General features: G+C 34.8%; 2 protein-coding genes across 2 annotated transcripts; both read left to right on the forward strand.

The window, feature by feature from the left end:
- The first annotated feature begins 5,187 nt into the window (after window positions 1–5,187).
- On the forward strand, window positions 5,188–7,054 carry LOC107878610 (anther-specific protein LAT52). Its single transcript, XM_016725653.2, has 2 exons — window positions 5,188–5,455; window positions 6,479–7,054. The coding sequence occupies exons 1-2, from the start codon at window positions 5,302–5,304 to the stop codon at window positions 6,829–6,831; spliced, it is 507 nt and encodes a 168-aa protein (XP_016581139.1). The 5' UTR covers window positions 5,188–5,301; the 3' UTR covers window positions 6,832–7,054.
- Window positions 7,055–14,036: 6,982 nt separating this feature from the next.
- Window positions 14,037–20,410, forward strand: LOC107878611 (ubiquitin-conjugating enzyme E2 35). Its single transcript, XM_016725654.2, has 8 exons — window positions 14,037–14,257; window positions 14,415–14,442; window positions 15,570–15,656; window positions 16,464–16,522; window positions 19,587–19,628; window positions 19,715–19,788; window positions 19,936–20,033; window positions 20,165–20,410. Exons 1-8 carry the CDS (start codon window positions 14,222–14,224, stop codon window positions 20,200–20,202), a joined length of 462 nt encoding a protein of 153 aa, XP_016581140.1. The 5' UTR covers window positions 14,037–14,221; the 3' UTR covers window positions 20,203–20,410.
- Window positions 20,411–24,848: the final 4,438 nt, after the last annotated feature.

The following is a 24,848-nucleotide window of genomic DNA, read 5'->3' on the forward strand; positions in this document are numbered from 1 at the left end:
TTGTAGTATATATATATATATATATATATATATATATATATACTACAATATATACACGCACTAAATATATAGTTATATACTAATTTCTAAAACATATACATATGTATACATTAAATATATACTACTTTAGAAAATATACACACATATATACGTACCATTCAATATATGTATTACTTTAAATAAAGCATATACTACAATATATACACACACTATATATAGTTATATACTAATTTAGAAAACATATACACATGTACGCGTTAAATATATACTACATTAGAAAATATACACACATATATCCGTACCATTCAATATATACGTACTACTTTAAATAAAATATACTACAATATATACACACACTATATATATAGTTATATACTAATTTATAAAACATATACACATATATACGTTAAATATATGCTACTTTAGAAAATATACACACATATATACGGACCATTCAATATATACGTACTACTTTAAATAAAATATACTACAATCTATACACACACTATATATATAGTTATATACTAATTTATAAAACATATACACATGTATATGTTAAATATATACTACTTTATAAAATATATACACATATATACGTACTATTCAATATATATGTACTACTTTAAATAAAATAAAATATACTACAATATATTAATAACACTTTATAGTAAATTAGTAATATATTAATGCTATGTATTTAATTTAAACTAAAAATTCAATTTAAATCACTAAATGAAAAAAATTACAAAGTAAGGACTAAGGAATGAATGAATGTTGAATTTTATTGATTGCAAAATGATCCAAAATTTATAATTTATATGGATAAAAAATCTACAATTTTTGCATCATTTTTTTCAACTCATTCATGTTAATATTAACGGAAACTTGTATAGGATAGTTAAAGTTAACGGGGGCAAAGTCATGCATTGGACTTGATTCTGTTGAGTTCTCCCGTGAAGTCATAATTTCTTCAAGTCTCTGCTCGTCGTTCGGCTCTGCTTCCATTCCTTAATTTTTTCGTTCGACTTTAATCCAATCTCTAAGGCAAACTAGAACATTCATTGCATTGCTTCTCAATGAATGTCGGTTGTCTCCAAGCTGCTGTCGTCCCTGACTAAAAGCGTTTTCCGATGCAACGGTTGACATTGGAACATTCAGGATATCTCTAGCTAATCTTGAAAGCACAGGATATTGTGCTTCATTATTCCTCCACCAATCCAACGTGTTGATCCGTCGTCTGCGATCCTCTAGCGGCGATCGGAGATAATACTTCAGCTCTTCTCGATAAGTTGTTGTGTAAGCTCCCTCCTCAACATTGTTCCAACAAGGTAAATCATAAAAGTGATCCGAAAAACCACTATGTGTCAGTTTTTTAGAAGATGATGGCTCCTCGGGAGGACGAAGAGCGACAGTTGGAGTGATATTTATCGGTACAGTTAAATCAACTAAATCAGCATAGTTGTTATATACTTTATCTATGCAAGCGTTCGCATCGGCCATAGCCGTCCACAAATCAGATTGTTCTTGTTCTTCATCATCAAAATCATTGTTAGTATTTATTTCTAAGTTAACATAAATAATAGTAATAAAGTGGCACATAACATTATATTTCATGCGCGGATTAAGCATAGCACCAACCAAGTAAATAGGAGGAATCGAAAAAAAAATATTTTAAAAATTTAGCAAACATGACACCAATAGCTTCTTTGTAATCTTCTTCATTTTTATATTCTTTGAGCAAACCAGAAATACCGGCTATATATGCCAAAATATTACAAACAGTAGGATAATAAACACTGAAAAATTCAACCGTAACTATATGAAATTTTTTCAAAAACTTAACAAAATCATTAATTACAGCTCAGTCAGAATCATGTAACATGCAGTGGGCAGAATCAACAAACGAAACACAATGTTGGTTAAAAGATAGTGTAATAGAAACTCTATAATTATAACAAGTTTTTAAAAAATCATACGTAGCATTACATCTATTATCACATTCTTCAGGCATCAATATCAGTGCAAGTCCATTTTATTCACATTTAAGTTTAAAGTCTTTAATTATTCTTCTACGATTATTTCCTTGAATAAAACCAACGGCAAGCCGATTTTTTTCAATATAAATCTCAAAAAACTCAAAACCATCTCTCACAATTAAATTAAATATATGACAAGCATATTTAACATGAAAATTTTCAGGTAACGGCGGAGATAACTTAGATTTTAACTTTGTTATAGCAGTCTTGTTGTTAGAAGCATTATCAAAAGTAATACATAAGATTTTATTTTCAATACCGTAAAATTCTGCAACTTTAGCAATCGAATCAACAATAAAATCTCAAGTATCTTTACGATCTTCATCATATAAAAAAGCAAGAATACGTTTTTGCATAACAAAATTCCTATCTATCCAGTGACAAGTAATGGTTAAATAATCATTTTTATTTACAGCACGACCAAGATCAGAAGTTAGGGACATTCTATATTGAATACTTTTTAACAATGTTGATAAATAAAAAAAATATTGTGAATGAAGTCTAAAAATATCGGCCCTACAAGAACTTCTAGGAATACCATTAAACATGGGATTATAAATTGTTTGAATATAATGAATAAAAACATCCGAAGAAGGAAAACTAAAAGGCAAACAACTGTTTGAATATAATGAATAAAAACATCCGAAGAAGGAAAACTAAAAGGCAAACAACCCACAACTACCATTTTAGCTATTTATTCTCGATCCCTCAATTTATTAGACTTCTTCATTACCTGATCGGTTGCTGGGTCCATTCTAGTTTGCGTTGGTCCACCAACATCCACACCACCTCGTGCAATATTTAACTCTCTTTCGTGATTATTACTTATATGTCTCATTAACGTACCCGTACCCCTTGCTTGCCAACTCTTTTATGCTTATATATTTGTTGACAAATATTGTATTGCACCTCAATATCTGATATACTGTCAAAAAATTGCCATGCAATACTAGTTGGTTTACGAGCTCTTGGGGCACGGGGGAGGACGGGGAGGGAGATTAACCGATTCAGATCTAACATTAGCATTTCCTACTGTGGGTGTCTCACCAATATTTTCACCATCTTCGTCTAAATTAACCGCATCTACTTCATTTTCTTCTTCTATACCGTAATTTTCCTGAACTTCTACATAATCCATATCGTAGACACCTACACCTATTTCTTCCTCAAAAGGTTGACTAAGCGGTACCGGAGAGGGAGACACATGGGTATATCTACTACTTGAAGTACCTTTACCGCTAGTAATTTATTTTTTACTACCACTACCACTTTCGAGACAAGATTTTTTAACATCTTTAGTGGCGAGATTTCTTAATTTATCCATAATATAAATTAAACTAAAAATAAATCAAAATACACAAATATAATAAAATTAAATATTAAACAATTAATACACAAATTAAAAATTAAACGTAAGAGTTGAAACGAAAATACCAAATTTTGGAAGTATCCGAAGGTTGCGACTTTAGAAACTTCCACTCGTACTTTGTAATCGCAAAATTAAAAAATTAAAGTGAGCATTTTAGGAAACTAAATATATAGAATATTTGAGAATTGAGATTTGAGAGAGAATGAGATTTGAGAGAATGAAAAATTGTGTGAAAAATGATTTAAAAGTGTAGTGTATTTATAGGATTTTTTTTGGGTTTAAAAAAATATTTTAAATGATTTTTTCTTTTTTAATAAAATTGGCCAAAGTAGCCATTTGGACCCAAAAACGATTATATAGCCGTTGGGCCAATGACTACTTTTGGACCCAACGGTCCAATTGTAATTTTTTTTAAAAAAAAAAATTATTCGAACCGGCTAATCGGCGGACTCGAACCTGATTAATCGGACCCAAAATAAAAAATAACTCAGTTCGATATCCGGTATCCTACAGTTCGTGGACTGACCAGACCAGATCAAACCAGGTCAGTTGTCTAGGTGGGCCAGGCCGGGTCAGCCCAACCCGTTTGACACCCTCAGACTTAACTCATATGAGGGTCTTACTCTCCTCCTTTATGTTTATAGTTTAAATTAATGATAAGTGATCTTAAACATGTGTACTTTCTCGAAAAAAACAAAAAACATACCTATACAAATTACAAAATCAGATGCAGTCAGAGGCGGATTCAAAATTTTCAGTGAGGGAGTTCAGTAGTATATACACGAACTAATTGAAGGATATTAAACCTCTATTGTTTATATAAAAAAAAAATTTATTACTATATAAAAATAGTATAATTTTCTGACGAATGAAATTCAAATCAACCCCTGGACCTATGTGGATCCGCCACTGGATGCGGCCGTTAAATGCAAAGATTCATGAGAAGTCAATCACTTTTATTCATATCATGTATTTATGTAAGCAGAGGTGAATTAATACTATTACAAAATTTAAGGCACGTGGACGTGTGACTCTCCATAAAACTTGATACGTTATATATATATTTATTAAATTAATGGAGCATTATCTATTGGCAATCATATATACAAGAATGTAGTGTGACTATATTTTTAACTAATATTTTATTAAAAGCATTTTGAAATCCTCATGCTATTGAAAATCTCTTGCAAGAGTTTTCTTCATAGGCGGATGTAGGTCAAATTGATCGAACCAATTTAAACTTGTGTTTTCTTTATTTTTTTAGTTTAGCGCTGATCTTGTCTTTGTTATTATCTTTAATTGATTATTTTATTTAATTTTGCATTATTTGAGATTCTCGATCCTAACAAACAAGAATACTAAATATTATACTTTGTTGAAAGTCACACTATTTATCCAGAGGACTAGAGATTAATTTCGATTAAATGTATTTTTTTAATTTATTTTTTTTAATGGTATACTCATGCTCCAAAAATTCTAAATTCGCAACTGTAAGACATTCATAACCTGAATCCATCTCATTATGTCCACATATGACGCACAAAAGTAAGTTATGACCACCACATATAAGTATTTATGGATTGCCCTTCTAGTGTAAAAACTTAAGTACACAATTTGTTCTAATTTTGATGTTAAAACATTGTATTGACCATTCCTAGACCACAAAAATAAAAGTAAACAGAAAGAACGAGTCAATGGCTTCTTTAACTTCATAGAAAAAATAGGATCATCTAATACACCAACAAGTAAACCATAAATAACGGTTAACCATCATTCTCCAACAATTCATTTTTGTTATAAATAGGTTCATTTCATTGTAATTCAAATGCAGTCACACATCAGAGAAGGAGAATAATAAGTTAAAAAACATACAAAACACAAAAATAAAAATAAGCAATGGCAAAAGCTATTGTTCTCCTCTCTGCCCTTTGCATTTTGGCTATTGCCAATTTTGCTGTCGCTGAGCCTGAAGTCTTCAATGTCGAAGGCAATGTATTTTGTGACACATGCCGTCTTGGTTTCGTCACCCCACTTAGCGATGCCATTGAAGGTAAAAATTGTTTGTCGTTAAATTATTATGATATTATACATAGGTGTTCACGTCTTGAAACATAATTTCTAGTAGTAATACAAGATAAGGTGGTGTATGATAGACCTGAAATGGTCGATGACCCTTCCTTGAATTTCATGCATATGATGGGAGTTTAGTATATTATTTGTCATTTCTTAGTTTTAAATTGCCTCTCCCACCTTACCTTAAAGTCGTGAAACATAATTTCTTGTAGTAATACAAGATAAGGTGGCGTAGGATAGACATGAAATGGTCGATGGCCCTTCCTTGAATTTCATGCATGATGGGAGTTTAGTATTAATTGTTATTTCTTAGTTTTCAATTGCCTCTCCCTCCTTACCTTAAAGATTTTTTTTTATCCTCCTCCCTAGGAGCTCTCATCTTTTTACTCCCTTGGTGACTCGAACTCACAATCTTCAGGTTGGAACTAAGGGGTGCTTACTATCCAAACAACTCCCTCTTATATTTACATTAAAATTCAGTCACATAATAATGTTGTTGGTCCTTTAGTTATTGATAATAGGTCCAAGCCGTGAATCATAACTACTTGTATCTTCTAGTAATACAAGACAAGGTGGTGTATAACATAAAATCGTCAATCACCTTTCTTTGAACCCTTAGTTTTCAATTGCCTCTCCTTCCTAACCTTGAAGTTCAATCACATAATAAAGCTCTTGATCCTTTAGTAGTTATTGATCACTTCTGATTTTGATCCTGCTGATAAATACTAAGCATGCATTATCTTGAAATTTAATCACATAATAAATTAAAGGTCTTTATCCTTTAGTCGTTATCTTGAAGTTCAATCACATATCTTAAAGCTCTTGACCCTGCTGATAAATGACTAAGCATGCATGTCTAATTTTAATCTATGACATACGTTTTTACCACGTCAAGCATAGAAATCAAAAGTTCACATTTCAATTAATCGAAAGTTACTATATCTTAACTAGCGATCTTTAATATCAACATGTCTGTATTTATATATATATATATATACAGGTGCCACGGTGCGCTTGCAATGCAGAGACATGGCAACATACAAAGAGAAATTCACAACCGAAGGCAAAACAGATGCTACGGGCAAATATTCATTGAGAGTTGAAGGTGATCATGAAAATGACATCTGTGAGGTTACTTTAGTAAAAAGCCCAAAGGAAAATTGTGCAGAAATTGTATCAGATTTGGTTAGTAGCAGAATTGTTTGCAGTAAAAATGTTGGCATGCACAATGCTGTCCGTTTTGCTAATCCACTTCTCTTCCATAAAGACAAACCAGTCCAAGGTTGTAGAGAACTTATTGAGAAAATGGAGCTTGTTGACCTAATGCTTCTTGAAAATGACGAAAAAAATTAAAAGAGAGAATACATATATACTTTTTGCTCCTTTTATACATTTCAACATGTTTTTTAAAAAAAAAAAAAAAAAAAGAAGAGAAGAGAAAATATTTTTTGTTGATTTCTTCCTGAATGTGTAACTCTCATGGAAAACAAAATTGTTTTCCATGAATCTCATATGAGAAGATCAATAATGGCTTCTTAGAAATTTTTGTATTTTAATAATATGGAGTTGATCATTATTTATGTCTTCTTTTTTCTTTTGGCTATACTTTATTTTGTTTTCTACACTTAGTGTTCAATATTCGTATCGTGATTCCGACTAATCCGATTCATGCAAAGCTCATTTAAGGGGAAAACGGTCTCTAACAACATTTTTGAAATTTCTACATTGTATAGCAACCCATCAAAATAGTAATTGATAATTTTTTTTTTTAATCACAAAAAGTAAGATACCAAGTGATGCATACTTTTGTATATCAAGCTAGCAAATGTAATTTTTCCTAGAGGCCAGCCAAATATGTAAATTTTCCACTATGGTAACTAATAAGGATTTATTTTAGCTCTACTTAGATCATTATGCGAAATTCACGTTCGTGCACATGGTCGTAACTAACAAAAGCACAATTATAGGAACGATGATACTACAAGTATCTTGTTGATGTGTTTACACTAAAAATGATATAATTGAATTTATATAAGGTCATAAACACGGGTCTTAATCTAACTCTTTTTTAGATGATCATTATACTAACGAATGTTCATCGATGAGTTGTTAAGCAGTAAAGATCAATGAGCAGGAATCCAAATGCTTTGCATCCGCCCCTTTTGTCCTTTCTTCCACATCATTGAAGGAAGGAGATCTTTCTATTCTTTCTTTCCGAGAGCGCCTTATCGAAGGACGATTACATGGGATTTTACATATTCATTAGACCTCGTTGCCACATGTCGCTTCTCGGCTCACATATTGAACAAATTCCTTCTAATACAAATAGCCCATTCCTCTTCTGATCGTGATGTTAGATAGAAATATAAGGATCAACTCATAATCTCTTCATAATTCCACTTTTTGATCGACAGATTGAAACGAGTTGCACCAACAGCTTTCGTAAAGGTATCTGCTATTTGATTTTGAGAGCTAACAAAGCGAACAACAAGTGAATTATCATCTACTTTCTCCCGTACAAAATGATAGTCAAGCTTGATGTGTTTCGACCGTTGATGAATAACTGGATTAGCAGAGATAAAGGTAGCACTTAAGTTGTCACACAGTAGAATCGGAGGTTGTTTAAGAGGAGCATTTAATTCATGTAAAAGTTGTTCGATCCAAATAATCTCGGTAGTAGCAAAGGCAAGAGCTCGATACTTAGCTTCTGTACTAAAGCGAGCGACTGCCTTTTGTTTCTTAGAGCACCAACTTACTAAATTGCCACCATAGTAAAGAGTAAATCCATGTTGAGAGCGGCTATCCTCAGGGTCAGAGATCCAACCAGCATCCGAGAAGGTTACCAAGCTGGAGTCAGTGCATGGGCGCAAGTGGAGACCATGGTGAAGTGTACCTTTAAGGTATCGAAGGATATGCTTTACGGCAGCCCAATGAGTGGTGGATGGATTATGCATAAACTGACACACCCGATTGACAGCATAACAAATTTCGGAATGGGTAATAGTGGCATATTGAAGAGCCCCAAATACTTTGATATAGGTGAGGATCAGGGAAAGGATCACCATCATGAACAAGACGAGAACCTGGGGTAGCTGGAGTGGGGATAGGTTTGGCTTCAGCCATTTTTGGCGCAGAAGAACATCTCGAATGTATTTTTGTTGAGTGATCAGAATAATATCTTTATTTCTGGTATCTTCAATTCCAAGGAAAAATTGAGGAGGTCCAACGTCCTTTAAGGAAAAAGTAGCACAAAGTGTTCCAGTAAATTGATTAATGGACCGTGGATTGCTTCCCGTGACAATAAGATCATCAACATACACTAGGATATAGGTGACATCATTAGGTGATTGTCGAATAAATAGAGAACAACCAGATAGACAAGACTTAAAACCATGAGAGATGAGAAAAGTTTTGAGCTTGGTAAACCATGCTCGAGAAGCCTGTTTAAGGCCATAAATAGCCTTTTTGAGGAGACAGACATGGCTTGGATATTGAGGATTGACAAACCCCTTTGGTTGCTCCATAAAGATCTGCTCATAAAGCTTACCATTTAAGAAAGCATTATTAATATCAAGTTGACTCAAAGGCCAGCCTTTTGTGAGGGCAATGGAGATAACTAACCGAATAGTAATTGGTTTGATCACGGGACTAAAGGTATCAAAATAGTCAACTCTATCCTCTTGATAAAACCCCTTAGCCACTAAACGGGTTTCGTAGCACTCAATAGAACCATCAACATGATGTTTTATCCTGTAAACTCACTTACAACCAACAATATTAGAGTTAGGCGGAGGTGGAACAAGTTGCTATGTATTATTTCGCATAAGAGCAGAAAATTCTTTTTGCATAGCTTGCTGCTATTGAGGAAGTTTGGAAGCCTGGTTAAAATTTTTAGGTTCCTCAATAGGGAAGGGATCAACTAAAAGAGGATGTTTGGATGTGGTTAGAGATTTTGGAGCTAAGGAATTGGTTTAAGAATGAGTTATCATTTTATGGTGAGAGTTATCTGGTGGTCGAAAATATGAAGGAGCAGTTGAAGGGTAAGCGGAATAAGGAGGAGGGAAGTGGATTTTGAAGGTGAAACAGAATTCCTGGAAGATATGGGAGAAGGTGATTTAGTAGAACATGAAGGTTGAGAAGAGGTAATTACCTGTGTGCTTGTCGAAGGCTGAACAAAATCCCGAGTAGTCATTTACAATTGAGTTGAAGCCTGTAGAGGTGAAGAAAGGGATGCAGCTTGATGAAGTAGTGTGGAGGAAATGGTAGAGGAATTAGAGAGTGATCTGGAAGTGGATGTTTTTAGGTGGTCTTGATAAGAAAAAAATTCCTCATCAAAGGCAACTTGACGAACAACATAAACCCGATTGGTTGGCACATGAAGACACATATAACCCTTGTGTTTTGAGTTATAAACAATAAAGATGCATGGTTTAGAGCGGAATTCAAACTTGTGGCTACGCTAAGGACGAAGAAAGGGGAAAGAAAGACAACCAAAGGAATTTTATAAAACCATAGTGAGGTGGACGACGATATAGACATTGATAAAGAGAAGAGTGGTTTAGGATGGGGGTGATGGTTCGATTAGAGATATAGACTGCTGTGTGGAAGGCTGGTTCCTAAAAAGATAACGGGAGGGAAGCATAGGCAAGAATGGATAATCCTTTTCAACAGTTATACGATTGCGTCGCTCTGGAGCACCATTTTGTTCCGGTGGGTGGGGGCATGAAACTCTATATCGGATGCCCAATGATTGAAGGTGAGAAGAAACGTTATGGAATTCACCTCCCCAATTAGTTTGTAGACATTTTATTTTGGCACTGAATTGGGTTTCAACCATGGTATGATATTGTTTAAAAATAGTAAGCACATCCGATTTTTTATGGTTAAAATAAATCCAAATAAATTTGGTACAATCATCCAAGAATAAAATAAAGTAACGAGTTCCATTAATAGAATTGATAGGAGCAGGACCCCAAACATCGGAATACACAAGATCAAAATGGCGCAAACTAGACTCATGACGATGAATTAATAAAATACGATGACTCTTGCCCATTTGACAGGGTGCACAAACACTAGGAAAGTTAAAATTTGATACAAGAAGATTATAACTAGAGACAAGACAGCGTAATATGGCTTTATTAGGATGCGCCAATCTACAGTGCCATCCAGCAAGGGTAGTGCGTTCACCAAGAAATGCCATGGGTGATAGTTTGGTGTACTTTGATGTAGACGGTGGAATGAGGCGATACAAGTCATCATCAACGACTCCCCGAAGTATGGTTTGGCCCTGTAGATTCTTGACAAAGCACTTATTAGCATGAAACTGAACAAGGACGTTATTATCACGAGTAACTTTGGAAATACTTAAGAGGCCTTTGGTTAATTTGGGAACAACAAGAACATAGGATAGGGTGATAGGCTTAGGTTTAGCAAACAGAATCTTAGTGCCAATATACGAAATATTTAGTGACATACCGTTACCGACAATAAGTCGATCACCTCCATTATACTCTGAGTTGATAGATAGTTGTTGCAAATCTGGAATAATATGATGAGAAGCACCGGAGTCAAAATACCATGATGGATCAACAATCATAGATGGAGAAACATAGTTGGCTTGTGGGGATGAATGAGGTGCACGGGGATCTTGGGCCTTGATAGTTGCCTTTGATACCATGATAAAGAAATGGACCTTGGGTCTAACTCAACCTCAAAAGATAGCTCATAAGGGGAGGATTTCCCAAGATCATATAAGGAAACCAAGGACCCTTTAACCCACCGATGTGGGACTCCAACACCCACCCCACCCTCACGCCCAGGGCTGGACATCTGAAGCATGGATAATATAAGACGGGGGCCCCAATATCGAAAATAATGAGCTGAGTAGGCCTGGCTCTGCTACCATGTAAAAATATAAACCATGGGAGAATAACGGAGTTCACAGACTCTCGATTAAAACTTCTGTCGAGAGAAAGATGTTACTTATATAGTCACTGTATACATGAATCCTTTTAAAAGATAAATACAAATCCTATATTCTCTCTAATCTACCTACTAAGATATACACAACAAATAATAATATAAAATATATCAGTTATTCAATATTACAGAGAAATTAGGAACAAGGCTGCTGTGAGAGATTTTCAGTTAATAATTTCCAATTTCTCTTACTACGTGCCTGGTCCTGCCATGATGCACTACCCTATGCGGCAATAGGAACCCTTGCCCTGCAACCTATAGATATAGTCTCCCTCATTCTATTTTGGTTTTTCATATATTATCCTTCATCTCTTTGGGTATCCAACTGGATTTTCCTTTAGCAATTTTCTTGTTCAACGACATCATTCTCCTCCAACATGTCTTCATGATTTTCAAGTTTTGCTAGATCTTTTCCTGCCTCATGCAGTTTAAAAAGGGATAAGAAAAGTTAAAAGTATTTCTCCTGATCACATCATTGATGAAATTATCCCTGAGATTTACCAGTTTGATGACGACTTCAAGATACTTTCCCGAAAACATACGAGAATCTATCATAAAAAAAGGAGATATTTCTACTGTTCGATTGGATTATGAATGACCTACTAATAAATTTCGAGTAGTGCCCTCTTTTCCTTTCTCTGGGGGTTCTAAGGATATTACTTTTTCTAAGTCTAACTATACTTTCGTTCACACCTATCAATTTAGCATGGATTTCAATAAATCCTCTATCATAAAGTTAATATCTCCTTTTGTATGACACTCAAATCGTGTTTGGGCCAAATTGATCTTGAGATTTGGAGGACCCTGACATACTTTCATACAGTGACACCAGGGTTGATTAGTCAACCTTTTATCTTAATCATCTCCTTTTACTATACGTCTCTCACATTGTTTAAAGGGGATGGTAAAGCTAGTTTGCAGAAAGAGGAGAACTCTTTTCAATAGTTTAGATTATGCCAATAATCGGGTCTGGATCGATTTATTATCATGTCTACTAAGTACCTTTCCAGTCAACCTCTCCAAGGATTCTAGAACACAACCTGTGATTACTTGCATTTTTAACGGCCTCATTTCTTTGTAGTCCTTAAAAAGAGCCTTGGAGTAACCAGTAAAGTTGCTGCCATATAATCTGAAGGTCCCAAATTCAAGTCATGGAAATAGCCTCTTGCAGAAATGCATGATAAGGTTGCATATAATAACCATTGTGATTTGGTTATTCTCCGAATCATGCACATAACAAAAGCTTTAGTACACCATGCTACCGTTTTGTTCTTTCAAGTCCTTTCTTCCGGTCTCTTATTTATATCTCATTCTTTAGTGTATTATTCAGCTCCTAGCCGGCATTCTGATTTGAGCATCCTATTTCTCGATTGGGTCCAACCATCTATGAATGGGTTGGAAAGATTTGGGACTTTGCCACGGCTCATGATTGATTATGGACTCAAATAGCCAGTTTCAGCGATGGAGAGGCAAGGACCAGTATACTGTTCACTTCTTACATTCTTCCGTCGAGATTTTACCCATGCACTCTTCGAATATTTATGGTTCGTAGGTTTGACAATGGGTCCTTTCTTTTTGTCCTCTTCGATAATTGCAGTTGGCCTTGTCGTGAGCCATCATTCCATTAGTTGTGACTCACTCGGGGGCAGTCCCTGAGTCCTCTCAATATTGGGTTTGGGTCTTTCTTAGAGGTTAAGTCCTAGTCCCCCAAGAGAAGACAACGGGAAACCTGGTGGCCCATAAAAAAAAATGTCAGGATCATTCTTTAGAATATCCAAAGCTATTGTATTAAACGGGGGCTTTGATGATGAGTTTTACGCAAAGAGGTCGAGAGGCTATAATGTCTCGATGTCGAATAAGGACAAATCTGAATCATTATACTTTGAGTTAGAGAATGTTGCCTGGGCCAGCTTACACATCTTTGGTTCCCAACAAAGCAAGCTCCTATGTTGCCATCAAACCAACCTACCCTACAACTCCTTAAACTCCTTCGAGGGTCTCATTCATATACGGAGCCATATCAAACCAACCTACCTTACAACTTCATGAACTCTTTTGAGAGTCCATTCATATATGGAGCCACAGGGATTCCACATGCTCATCCAAATATCTCATTGTCCAGGCCCACTCTTAATCCAGTCATTCAACCTCACCCTAACACTTCATATGAATTTACATTAGTCGGAAACTTCAAAATCGATATCAAACACTAATTAAAAACATAAAATAAAGAGAAAATGCTCTATTACCACCTTGAACTATACGCGAAAAGGCTGAGACACACTCGAACTTTAGGAGGGTCCTATTACCCCGGACTAATTAAAATCATATTTTTGACAACCTTAGTGCCTATGTGGCACAACACATTGAAGGGTCCACGTAGGCAAAAGTGTGTGCCACGTATTTGTCACGTAGGCACTAAGGTTGTCAAAAATACGATTTTAATTAGTTCAGGGGTAATTGGACCCTCCTAAAGTTTGTATTCATCTCAACCTTTTCGCGTATAGTTCAAGATGGAAATATAACATTTTTCCTAAAATAAAATCATATTTTACCTTTTTATATTAACACAACTCAAAAACTATTCCAACAAAACTACCAAAAACACCCCTTAAAGATCCCATCCAAGTCTTTTCACCACATATATTTCAGTGCTCCTCAAAACTATTCTCCAGTTGCTCTCATTCCCCCTTTTCTCTCTCTAGAACCCTTGGCGTAAACTCTACCCCCGAAGAACCCAAAAGGCTTTTCTCCAATTTCAATGGCTAACAGCAATCTTCCTCGAAGAATTATCAAGGTTTCCTTCTTTCTCCACCGTTGATCTTCCTCGTCTTCACTCGATCCATTTTTTTAACGGCTTTGATTACTTTATTATATAGGGTTTTTGATCTATTTGATACTTGTTATTACTTCGATTAAGCTGATGATGTTTTCATGATTTTTGTTTGTTACAGGAAACTCAACGTCTTCTTAGCGAACCTGGTAAATTTGAATGAATTTCAGTTTTATTAATTGTCTTTTTTTTTTTAACTTCAGTTTAATGGAATTTTGAGCTTCATTTTTCTTTTAATCTGATGTTACTTTTAGTTAATTTATGAAATTTTGTTTTATTAATTGCGCATTTGCTTTAGCGGTGTGGAATTTTGAGCTTCATTTTGAGAGTGTAGAAATTGAATAGTTGGTTATATGATATGATTTGGATTGTTGATTTCGTTATGTATTGAGTTTTTCTTATTAATGTTAAGAGTGAAGGGTGAAAAAGCCACCTAAAATATCCTGATTTTTTGAGCTCCGTAATTGAACTATCAGGTTTGAACTATCACCAAGTATTTATCAAAGCCCACCTTCTTAATTGTTTGATTTTCCTACCTGAACTATTAGGTTTGCGAGTTTCCTACGTGAATTATTACCAACTATTTATCAAAAAACGTCTTTTTTATTGTTTGATTTCCTACCTGGATTATCAGGTTTGCAAGTTTCTTGTAATTGTTGAGTTTCCTACCTGAACTTTGAGGTTTGCGAGTTCCCTACGTGAACTAACACCTACTATTTATTAAGACACGCCTTCGTGGGAATACACTGGGTTTGTTGTTGTTGTTGCCTTCGTAATTGCTTGAGTTTCATACTTAAGCTTTCAGGTATGAAAAGTGAACAATTAATAGTTTAGGTGTGTTTTGATAAATAGTTGGTCGTAGTTCAGGTAGGAAACTCTCACACCTGATCGTTTAGGTATGAAACTCAAAAATGGGGATACTTTAGGTGTGTTTTTGACCATTAACTCTAAAGTTTACAGCGACTTTATCTATTTATGTAGTACTTCCTCTGTTCACTTTGTTCGTATTACTTTCAATTAGGTGCCTTTTTGCAAAATGAATGCCTCTCTCTATTTTTTGGCAGCTCTTTAATTTCAGCTTTTCATACGTTTAGAGGATATTGTGTTACATTCTTCAAATCTTTAGTTTAACCCTCACAAGATATAATAGTCTTATTTATTTTCTTGAACTACCTGTCAAGTCAAAAGCAGACAAAAAAATTGATATACAGGGAATATTAACTATATTGTTAGTAAAAGGTTTAGGAGGATCTAATGCTGATTAACTTTGGTGCAGCGCCTGGGATAAGTGCGTCGCCATCGGAAGACAATATGCGATACTTTAATGTCATGATTCTTGGTCCAACACAGTCTCCTTATGAAGGTAATGGGCTCAATTATATGATTTGAATAAGCAAGAAACTGTGCTTGCAACATATACTTGTTTTGTTGAGCTGTCATATTGTGTGGTGTACATTGACTCTGTTTTGCTGAAGTCTGAACTGGCCACTTGGCTGGTGTATTCTATTGGCTAAAGTTTCTCTTTGTTGTTCATCATTTTACTTGTGTATCGATTGGCCCAATTGATCTCCATTTACCTCTAATTTGTTTTTTCCTCTTCCTTTATATAGTCTTGGGCACTTATCTTCTTTTCCTGTAGCTGCATACTATGTGAACCAAACATGAAAACTGGCTAATATTACCAGACTAATTAGTCCTGCGGAATAGGAAGTTAACCTGACTAGTTGATAACACTACTGACGGTGAGATCTGGAACTGCATCTGGAAAATTTGAAGTAGTAACCTTTACTAATGTTTGCAACTCCTGGTAATATGAGCATCACTGTATTTGTGTTTGCTATGAATTTCTTAACGTTATCTGGATTCTCAGGAGCATAGCTGAAATCTGGCTGCTGTTAGTTTAAAACGTTGAATATTGATGTCTAGTAGAAACGGTTGCTAACGGATAGCATTCAGCTGCAAGACACCCATCAACCACCTTCTATTGTTTTGTGATATGCATGTTTACAACGTTCTTCTCTTTTAGCTCTTCTAAATTTCCTTGGTTTTGTTGGACAGTGATTTAGATGATGATGCTAGAGGCGTATTTTGAATAATATATGTTCTGCCTGCAGTATGCTTTTCCTCTTTGTTTCTCCTTTTACCTAATCGGCGTACCTTCTTTCTGTAGGAGGTGTCTTCAAGCTCGAACTATTTTTGCCTGAAGAGTACCCAATGGCTGCTCCTAAGGTATATAAATACATTAAATAGATGATTTCTCTGGCAGTGGATGTTTGACAAATTCCAGTTGATGTTCTGCATTTTTGTTTCTTGATAATGTCCCTTTGCTAGCTATATTTGGCTCTTTTTTTTTTTGGTTGATGTTGCCATCTCTCTCCTGGCTTAGTGTTATAACTCAATTTGAATATGCCTTTCCGCTGGAAGTTACAGTCTGATGTTTTAATGTCTGGCAGTATGTTGCAACATTTTAACTTCCTAGTGTATCATTCTGGATTTGGAACTTCTCAGTTGGTAAAGCTTTTCTGCTTTCTTTTACCCTGTTATTAGCTGTTATTTACTGCTACCTAAGTGAACATGTTAGGTGAAGTGTTTATGTAGTTTGTACATTTTTCTAGATAAGGAAATGAAGGTAAAAATTTATGCATTTAGTATTGTAATTTGATCATGATATTTGTTAATAGATGCTCAAGTTTGATATGAGATGCATACACAGAGAAGCTCATGGCAGTTGAAAAACTAGGAGACAATCCTATTGATCTGGGATCATGTTTCACAACTTTGTACATGTTGAGGTTGCTTTTCTAGGAGTACTGGTTAGGTGACTGTTTTCCTCACATTCTGCTTCCATTTATATGCAGTGTGGGATTGTGAAAATAGTATACTTGGGCTACCTAGATATTGGTTTCGCGATACATGTTATTTTTGGAATAAATAAAGTACTAATGATCAATTTTTGTGATTTTTAAAGTCTGTTACTATGTGGTAGTAACAATGTGCAAATACCATTGTTGAACTTCACCTAGAAATTTAATTTGAGCTCTTGGAAGAACACTCTCTCAACCTAGCCAAAGGGGGGGCACTTCCCGTGGGAAGACTCAAAAGAATGGGACTTCCCGTGACTGAGATGGAATAGGACCAAGACAATCAGGTTGTGAAAAGAACTGTTTGTCAAATTTGAATATGCCACAATTAGTCTATGTTGGTTATTTAAGATACTTTAATAGATATGACTTTGGACAGTGATTCATACTGGCATGTTGTTGTGTGAGGTTTCTTAGATTTGTTGGGCTTAGTTGGTATTCAAACTATGAAGGTTTGGGAAAGGGTGGTAGAGTTGAGGTTGAGAAGGATCGTGACTATTTCTGAGAATCAGTTGGGTTTATGCCAGGTCGCTCGACTACGGAGGTCATTCACCTTGTGAGGAGATTAGTGGAGCAGTTTCAGGAAAGGAAGAAAGACTTGTACATGGTGTTTATTGATCTTGAGAAGGCTTATGATAGAGTTCCCAGGAAGATTTTGTGGAGGTGCTGGGAAGTTAGAGGGGTGTCCGTGGCGTACACTAGGGCGATTCAGGATATGTATGATGATGCAAAGACTCGTGTGAGTACGGTAGGAGGTGATTCAGAGCACTTTTCGGTTTTGATAGGTTTGCACCCGGGATCGACTCTTAGCCCTTTTTTATTTGCTTTAGTGATGGATGTGTTGACGCGGCATATTCAAAGGGAGGTGTCTTGGTGTATGTTATTTGCAGATGATGTGGTATTGATCGACGAGACTCGAGGAGTTAATGATAAGTTGGAAATTTGGAGACAGACCCTTGAGTCTAAAGGATTTCGGTTGAGCAGGACCAAGACGGAGTACTTGGAGTGTAAGCTTAGTGATATGTCGCATGAGGCTGACGTGGTTGTGAAGCTGGACTCTCAGGCCATTCAGAGGAGGGAGAGTTTCAAGTCTGGGGTCTATGATTCAAGGCAATGGCGAGATTGACGAGGATGTCATGCATTATATTGGGGCAGGGTGGTTGAAATGGAGGCTCGCTTCAGGAGTTTTATGTGATAAGAAGGTGTCCCCGAAACTTAAAGGTAAGTTCTACAGAGTGGCAGTCCGACCAATTATGTTGTATGGAGCGGAGTGTTGGCCAGTTAAGAACTCCTACATCCAGAAGTTGAAGGTGGAGGAGATGAGGATGTTGCAATGGATGTGTGGCCATACCAGGAAAGATAAGGTGAGGAATGAGATTATTCAGGAGAAGGTGGGGGTGGCTTCGATGGAAGACAAGATGCGAAAAGTGCGGTTCCGTTGGTTCGGGCACGTGATGAGGAGGGGCTCTGATGTTTCAGTGCGGAGGTATGTGTCACTGGCTATGGATGGTTTTAGGCGGGTAGAGGTAGGCCGAAGAAATATTGGAGGAAGGTGATTAGGCATGATATGGAGCAGTTACAGCTGACAGAGGATATGACCCTTGATAGGAAGGTGTGGAGGATGCAGATTAGGGTAGAGGGTTAGGAGTCGGGAGCGTTTCTTTATTTGTGTTTGGAAGTTTCTTGTTCGTGGGTGTTGAGTGATGTCTATGTTTTCGGTTAGATAGTTTTTTAGTAGTATCTGGTGGCTGTTGTATTACCTGTGAATACCGATGTTAGTTTATTTTGCATACTGTACTAGTCTATACGCATTTATGTTTTGTGATTTGCTATACTGTTATCGGTCCTAAGCTGGGGTTCTATCGGAAACAGTCTCTTTACTTCTTCGGAGGTAGTGGTATGATCTGGGTACACTCTACCCCCAGACCCCACTATGTGGGAATATACTGGGTATATTGTTGTTGTTGTTGTAGTTGGTATTCGGACTAATGATCTGTTGGATAATTGAAGATGAAGGATGTCATGACTCATGACCTTAGTTCTGGCGTGGACACAATTACTCGGTCCTTCAAACACTTGAGATTGCCTACATCTGCAAAAGCTTGGAGTTATACAAAGGCAATACCTATATGTGTAGATGCATAAAGATACTAAATCCGGGAAGACTGTTGGGGTATAATATTGCAACTTTTCCTGGGTGCTTTTCATGATATGTTTCTGGATGATGTACCTGGTGTTGCTTAGTCTTTTCAGGAAGCTTACTTTTCAAATGATTGTGGACTTCTACTTAAATAGAACATGTACCCTTGATCTTAATAGTTGCAGATATTATTTGCTTGTGCAAGTTTGTTGTTTTATACGTTTAAACATGTTGTAAAGTTTTGCTATGTGTATACTGTCGGTTAGTCATTGATCAACTTGCATCCCAACAGGTTCGATTCCTCACCAAAATCTACCATCCGAACATTGATAAGGTTTGTTGTGTTTATCAACTCTTTCATACATGGATATAAGCCACAAAAATAAAATACCTTTGCTTATGTATGTCTTTGATGTGAAGCTTGGTAGGATATGTCTTGACATTCTTAAAGACAAGTGGAGTCCTGCTCTTCAGATCCGTACTGTACTTTTGAGGTATTCAGTATTTTATCATGCTTTGAAATATTTTTCTCATCTCTCTGTATGCACCAAAAGATGCAAGACTGATGAATACTACGAAAATGAGAACCAGACTAAGCTTTCTAAGGTGTTGGAACTTTAAAAAGTTTATTCATGTTTCAGCATTCAAGCACTTTTGAGTGCTCCAAATCCAGATGATCCACTCTCTGAAAACATCGCAAAGCACTGGAAGGCAAATGAGGCTGAAGCTGTTGAAACGGGTAAATTGTGTTGTGGTCTTTCCATTTACTACTGCAGAAGTAGAAAATTAGCATCTTCTGGTTATGCAAATCTGTATACACATTTTTTCTTCGATCATTGATTTGAGTTTCCTTTTTCTTCAATGATCCAGCTAAGGAGTGGACGCGTCTATATGCTAGTGGTGCATGAAGAGATAGCAATGAAATATTCAAATATAACAAAAATCATGGAATGTAATCTACTATTGACTGGCTTATCAATATGATACTCGGATGGCTGTTAATGGCTGAACTCTTCCAATTACCTCCCCATAATTGCTTCCATCCTTGAAATTGTATAACATAATGTGACACCCTTTGGTTTTCTAATGTTCAGGAATGAACTTGTTACAACAAAACTGGATATGTTTAGGATTTTGTCACTGCAACAGCAGTTAAATGATTCAGATCTGTGGGTTGGAATCGGAAATTAGTATTGCTGCAGCTGGCATCGATCGACCTCCATAGATTTGTTTCAAGAAGATGAATTTGCCAAGGAAGATCCATAGTTCGGCCCTTTTTTTCTTTCGATCCTTTTCTGTTTCCCCCTATTCTGCATTGTTTGTTCGGGGTTGTCCGTGCCGCTTTTTCACTTCTATTTTTCCATGAATAATTATTTTTTCTGTTTTATCCTTCCGTTCCAATCTAATTGGGCAGATGAACCCCAAAACAATGTGAAATGAAGATAATCGAACTCTTAACTATGTGAAGAATTAGTATCTTTACATATGGTATGAGAGCCTGTTTCGATCGACTTATTTTAGTTGTTTTCAAGTCAAAATAGCTTTTATAAACAACAGTAGTGTTGCTCCACATGGTAGTGTGGTACCTACCATGAGTAAAGTGAATATTAAAGCACCTTTGCTTTATAAAGAATTATTGGTACATTATTCATATTACCTGTCCTTATCTTGAGATTAGGCCCTTTAGTTTTTCCATAGCTTGTCAAGGGCATTTTTTCTGAGCTACAAGCAACTGCAAGGTTATAAAGACATTACATGAATGATCTTAGAAATGCCATGATTTGCAATTTTCCTCGTAGTGACATGTTTCAAATTGTTTTAATACTATATTAACTAATAGGAGTAACATCATTCTATATAACCTACAAGGATTCGAACAAGTGTAGCTATTGAAGCAACGTTAACGTATTTGGTCTATCAGATGAAAAGATTCAAAATACTTGGCTTGTAAAATTCCTTGATCAATCAAATGGAGTATTTTGGTAATAATAGTATAGATCATATGATCGGAGAAGATATAAACCTGTTTGAAGGAAAACCTTGGAGTAATTGGTAAAATTATTTTCATGCAATGATTACGAGGTCATGGGTTCAAATTATAAAAATGTAAGGTGAAGTTGTGTACAATAGGTTTGGCTCTTTTGCGTACTATCAATGGTAGACTCTAGAAATTTTAAAGCACTCAGTTGTCTTCTTGGTTTACCGGTTGCTTTTATAAAATCTTACATCATTTTTTATGCATTTCTTATATAATTGTATTAGTCTGCATCAGATTTAACGCGTGTCAGAGCACCACCACAAAATAGGCCATAAGTCCGCTCCTGCGTACGATAAGACCCTTGTGGTTTGATTCCTTTTCGAATTTCGCACATAGCTAAAGTTTTAGTGTATCAAAGTACTTTCTTTAAGCTTTAACGTGCTTCGACTGAATAGACAGTATCTTATCTTTACTACTTTGTCCAAGTCATGCCACGTCAAGAAAGTACAGTGAATAGAGATCAAAGCTACCTTTGCCTTGTAAAATTACAGCTGCAAGTATCAGAGTACAGAAATCAGAAGCATGCAAAGACAAAAAGCTTATTGTCATACATTTTGTATTTTCTCATTATAATTCTGGTGTGAATTCTTCAGTTATTAATTCTTTTACTCAAACTGCTTTGATATATTTATTCTTTTTAAGTCGACTGTTCATCGGAAATAATTTCTCTATCTTTTAAGATCAGAATTTAATCTGTGTACATACAACTCTTCCAAACTCCACTTATGAAACTACATCGGATACGTTTATGTTGTATGAGCTATCCACGATAGTAACGGTTACATTTTTACAGAGGGGGGCAATAATGAAGGATGATGTGAATGATGTGTCATAATACTAAAAGCTTTTGGTCCAATTTTATTTTTATGTACTCTCTCACAAGTCATGTCAAATTCAATCACTCATAATCTACAGTGAATAAGGGGGAGTTTTTTTAGTCTGTCTGGTACCTTATATTGTGTTTTTTCTTGTCCTAAATGCCTCATCCATTTAGTGTTGTATTTTCTTGGCATAATAAATAAACGTGTCGTTTAACTTGGTCTTAATTAATATTTATGTCCTTCAGTTTTGGATGTACACAAGTAAGTATTTAAATTTGTATAAAATTGAACGAGTAGACACACGCATTCTATGTTGCATAATAATACGCATAGGACGTGAAGTTTCACGTAGAACGTCATATAGGATACATGTATTTACTTGTTCAATTTTATATAAGTTTAAGTGTCTATCTATACATACCTAAAATTGAGGATATAAATATACGTAAGACCAAGTTAAAGAGTACGTTTATTTTATATTTTGATCTATGTTGAGGTTGTAATTAGCTAGTCAAATATTTCTATAGTACGAACTCCGAAGGAACCTTATTATACCAATCACTCGAATTAACCTTATCACACTATATTCAGTCTAAGAAGTCGTTTGGTAGAGTGTATTAAAACGAACAATGTATGTATTAGTCTTGTATATTATTAGTATTTTATTTGATATATTTTTTAGTCTAGATATAACTAATGTATATTAGTTATCCACCCTATTGTGTATTGAGGTGCATATTACTAAATACTAATACCTCAAAATCTATGATATTAGTAATGTAATGAATCTAATGCATGCATTAGCATGATTAAAAATACAATCATCTCTTAAAAAAAATTTCGCATCCTTTTCAATATTTATATATGAAGGATATTTTTTTGTAAATTTTTTTTTTTTTTTTTTGAGAAATTATGTGTTTCATATTGTTTTTAATATATCAAACCAAACACTGCATAAGAAAATATAAACATAACTAATGCAAGTATAGCTAACATAAGTATTATTAATACAAATATTACTAATACACTATACTTTGCATTATTCTTATACACTCTACCAGACGATCCTAAAAGGTTTAACTTTCATACTTTAGGGAGAGTCTCTAAATTGTAAAAAATATATAAAAAAAAAAAATATGAGATGATAGAAGGTGGAGATACGGTGACCTTTTATATTAGCAGTATTTGTCCAAAAATTTTATGGTTGTTATAGAGAGATGTTGTTATATATGTATATTAGTATTTGATGTTTCGATCTCATTTAGCTATTATAAATAACAATATGCAAAATTAGAAAAAGCATGAATATAAAAAAAAAAAAAACATTAATAGTCTTCTCCTCGTGAAGTTATGAAATAACAAATATGCACTATTTACATACAAATTTTTTTAAATTAGGTTTTGTATTTGAAATTTAATGTGTGCATGACATTATACTATAAATATTTTGGTATTTTATTTTGTACATAATAAATTTCTTATAAACATCATTATATAATATTTGAGTATGTTGTTATAGATAGACAATTTTTTAAAGAATATACCAAGCTATAACAAGCACCATTGCGGTTATAGATAGAACGCCGTTATAAAAAAGTAAAATATAACATGAAAAATTAATTTTAAAATAAATTAAATTGTTATAATAAAATATCATTATAGAAATGTCTGATCGTATTAGGTATATGAATGATGATCCATACAAAATGAAATATTTAGTTATGTGAAAAAAAAAAATGGCACATAAAATAATATTTCATATAGGTTTAAAGAATATCACGCTTCACATGAGACCAAATGTTTGATTTTTTTTTGGTCATATAATTTCCCCTGCCGAAAGGTTATTTGTCATTTTCAGCCGCCCAAAATATTTCTTTCAAATTATACATTTAAAAACTTATCCAACCACCGTATTTTAGTATATGTCCACAATACTTTGTCTTGGACCCTCCATGAGCAAGCTAATGAGAACAAAATTAACCCCAATCATATGGTTACACTAATTTTAGATTCGCACCAAAAAATAAAAGAATTAAAAGTGATCAATCATATGTTTAGACTGATTTTAGATTCACACACAAAAAAAAAAAAAGAATTAAAAGCAACTTACTTTTAAGATTCAATCCAGGATTACCTGTTACAAATGAAATAGCACTTACGGTCCTAAAAGTTAAACTCAATTGACAAATGTTGATCATGAGAACTTATTTCTTAGCTTGTATTTAAAAATAAAGAAGATTAAAGGGCGAGTCTACAATCATTGAGTTTCAAAAAGTTCAATTGACCTACAGGGTTGGCTCCTCCAAGCAAGTTTCTTGTCATTAAAAAATGAAAAAATATCATCAAAATCTTTGATAGTGTAGAGATACTAACTTTTCATTCTAGTTTTATTAGCCTTCTCGATAAATTCATACGGTCGACTCCAATTTATATGAAATTGAACTTTTATACTAACATCATCTATTGCTGGTAGTGTCTATTGTGCTTCAATTATTACACTATTTTGTGGTTGATTATTATTTTTTTGGCGCCTGTCATACTTTTTTTCACTGCTTTCCTCTTCTTTGTACATGAACTTACTAGACTTGAGCCGAGAATCTTTTGAAAATAGTCTCTCTACCTCCTCGAAATAGTGATAAGATGTGTATACATTTTATCCTCCCTGCACCTCACTTGTTGAATCTTACTGGATATG

Source organism: Capsicum annuum, chromosome 7 (genome assembly GCF_002878395.1).
Source record: "Capsicum annuum cultivar UCD-10X-F1 chromosome 7, UCD10Xv1.1, whole genome shotgun sequence".
Classification (NCBI taxonomy): Eukaryota; Viridiplantae; Streptophyta; class Magnoliopsida; order Solanales; family Solanaceae; genus Capsicum; species Capsicum annuum.

Coding starts and splice junctions, on each gene's coding strand:
- LOC107878610 (XM_016725653.2), top strand. CDS start 5,302: ATGGCAAAAGCTATTGTTCTCCTCTCTGCCCTTTGCATTTTGGCTATT. Junction 5,456..6,478: donor ACTTAGCGATGCCATTGAAG/GTAAAAATTGTT, acceptor ATATATATACAG/GTGCCACGGTGCGCTTGCAA.
- LOC107878611 (XM_016725654.2), top strand. CDS start 14,222: ATGGCTAACAGCAATCTTCCTCGAAGAATTATCAAG. Junction 16,523..19,586: donor ACCCAATGGCTGCTCCTAAG/GTATATAAATAC, acceptor GCATCCCAACAG/GTTCGATTCCTCACCAAAAT. Junction 19,789..19,935: donor ATCCGTACTGTACTTTTGAG/GTATTCAGTATT, acceptor TTCATGTTTCAG/CATTCAAGCACTTTTGAGTG.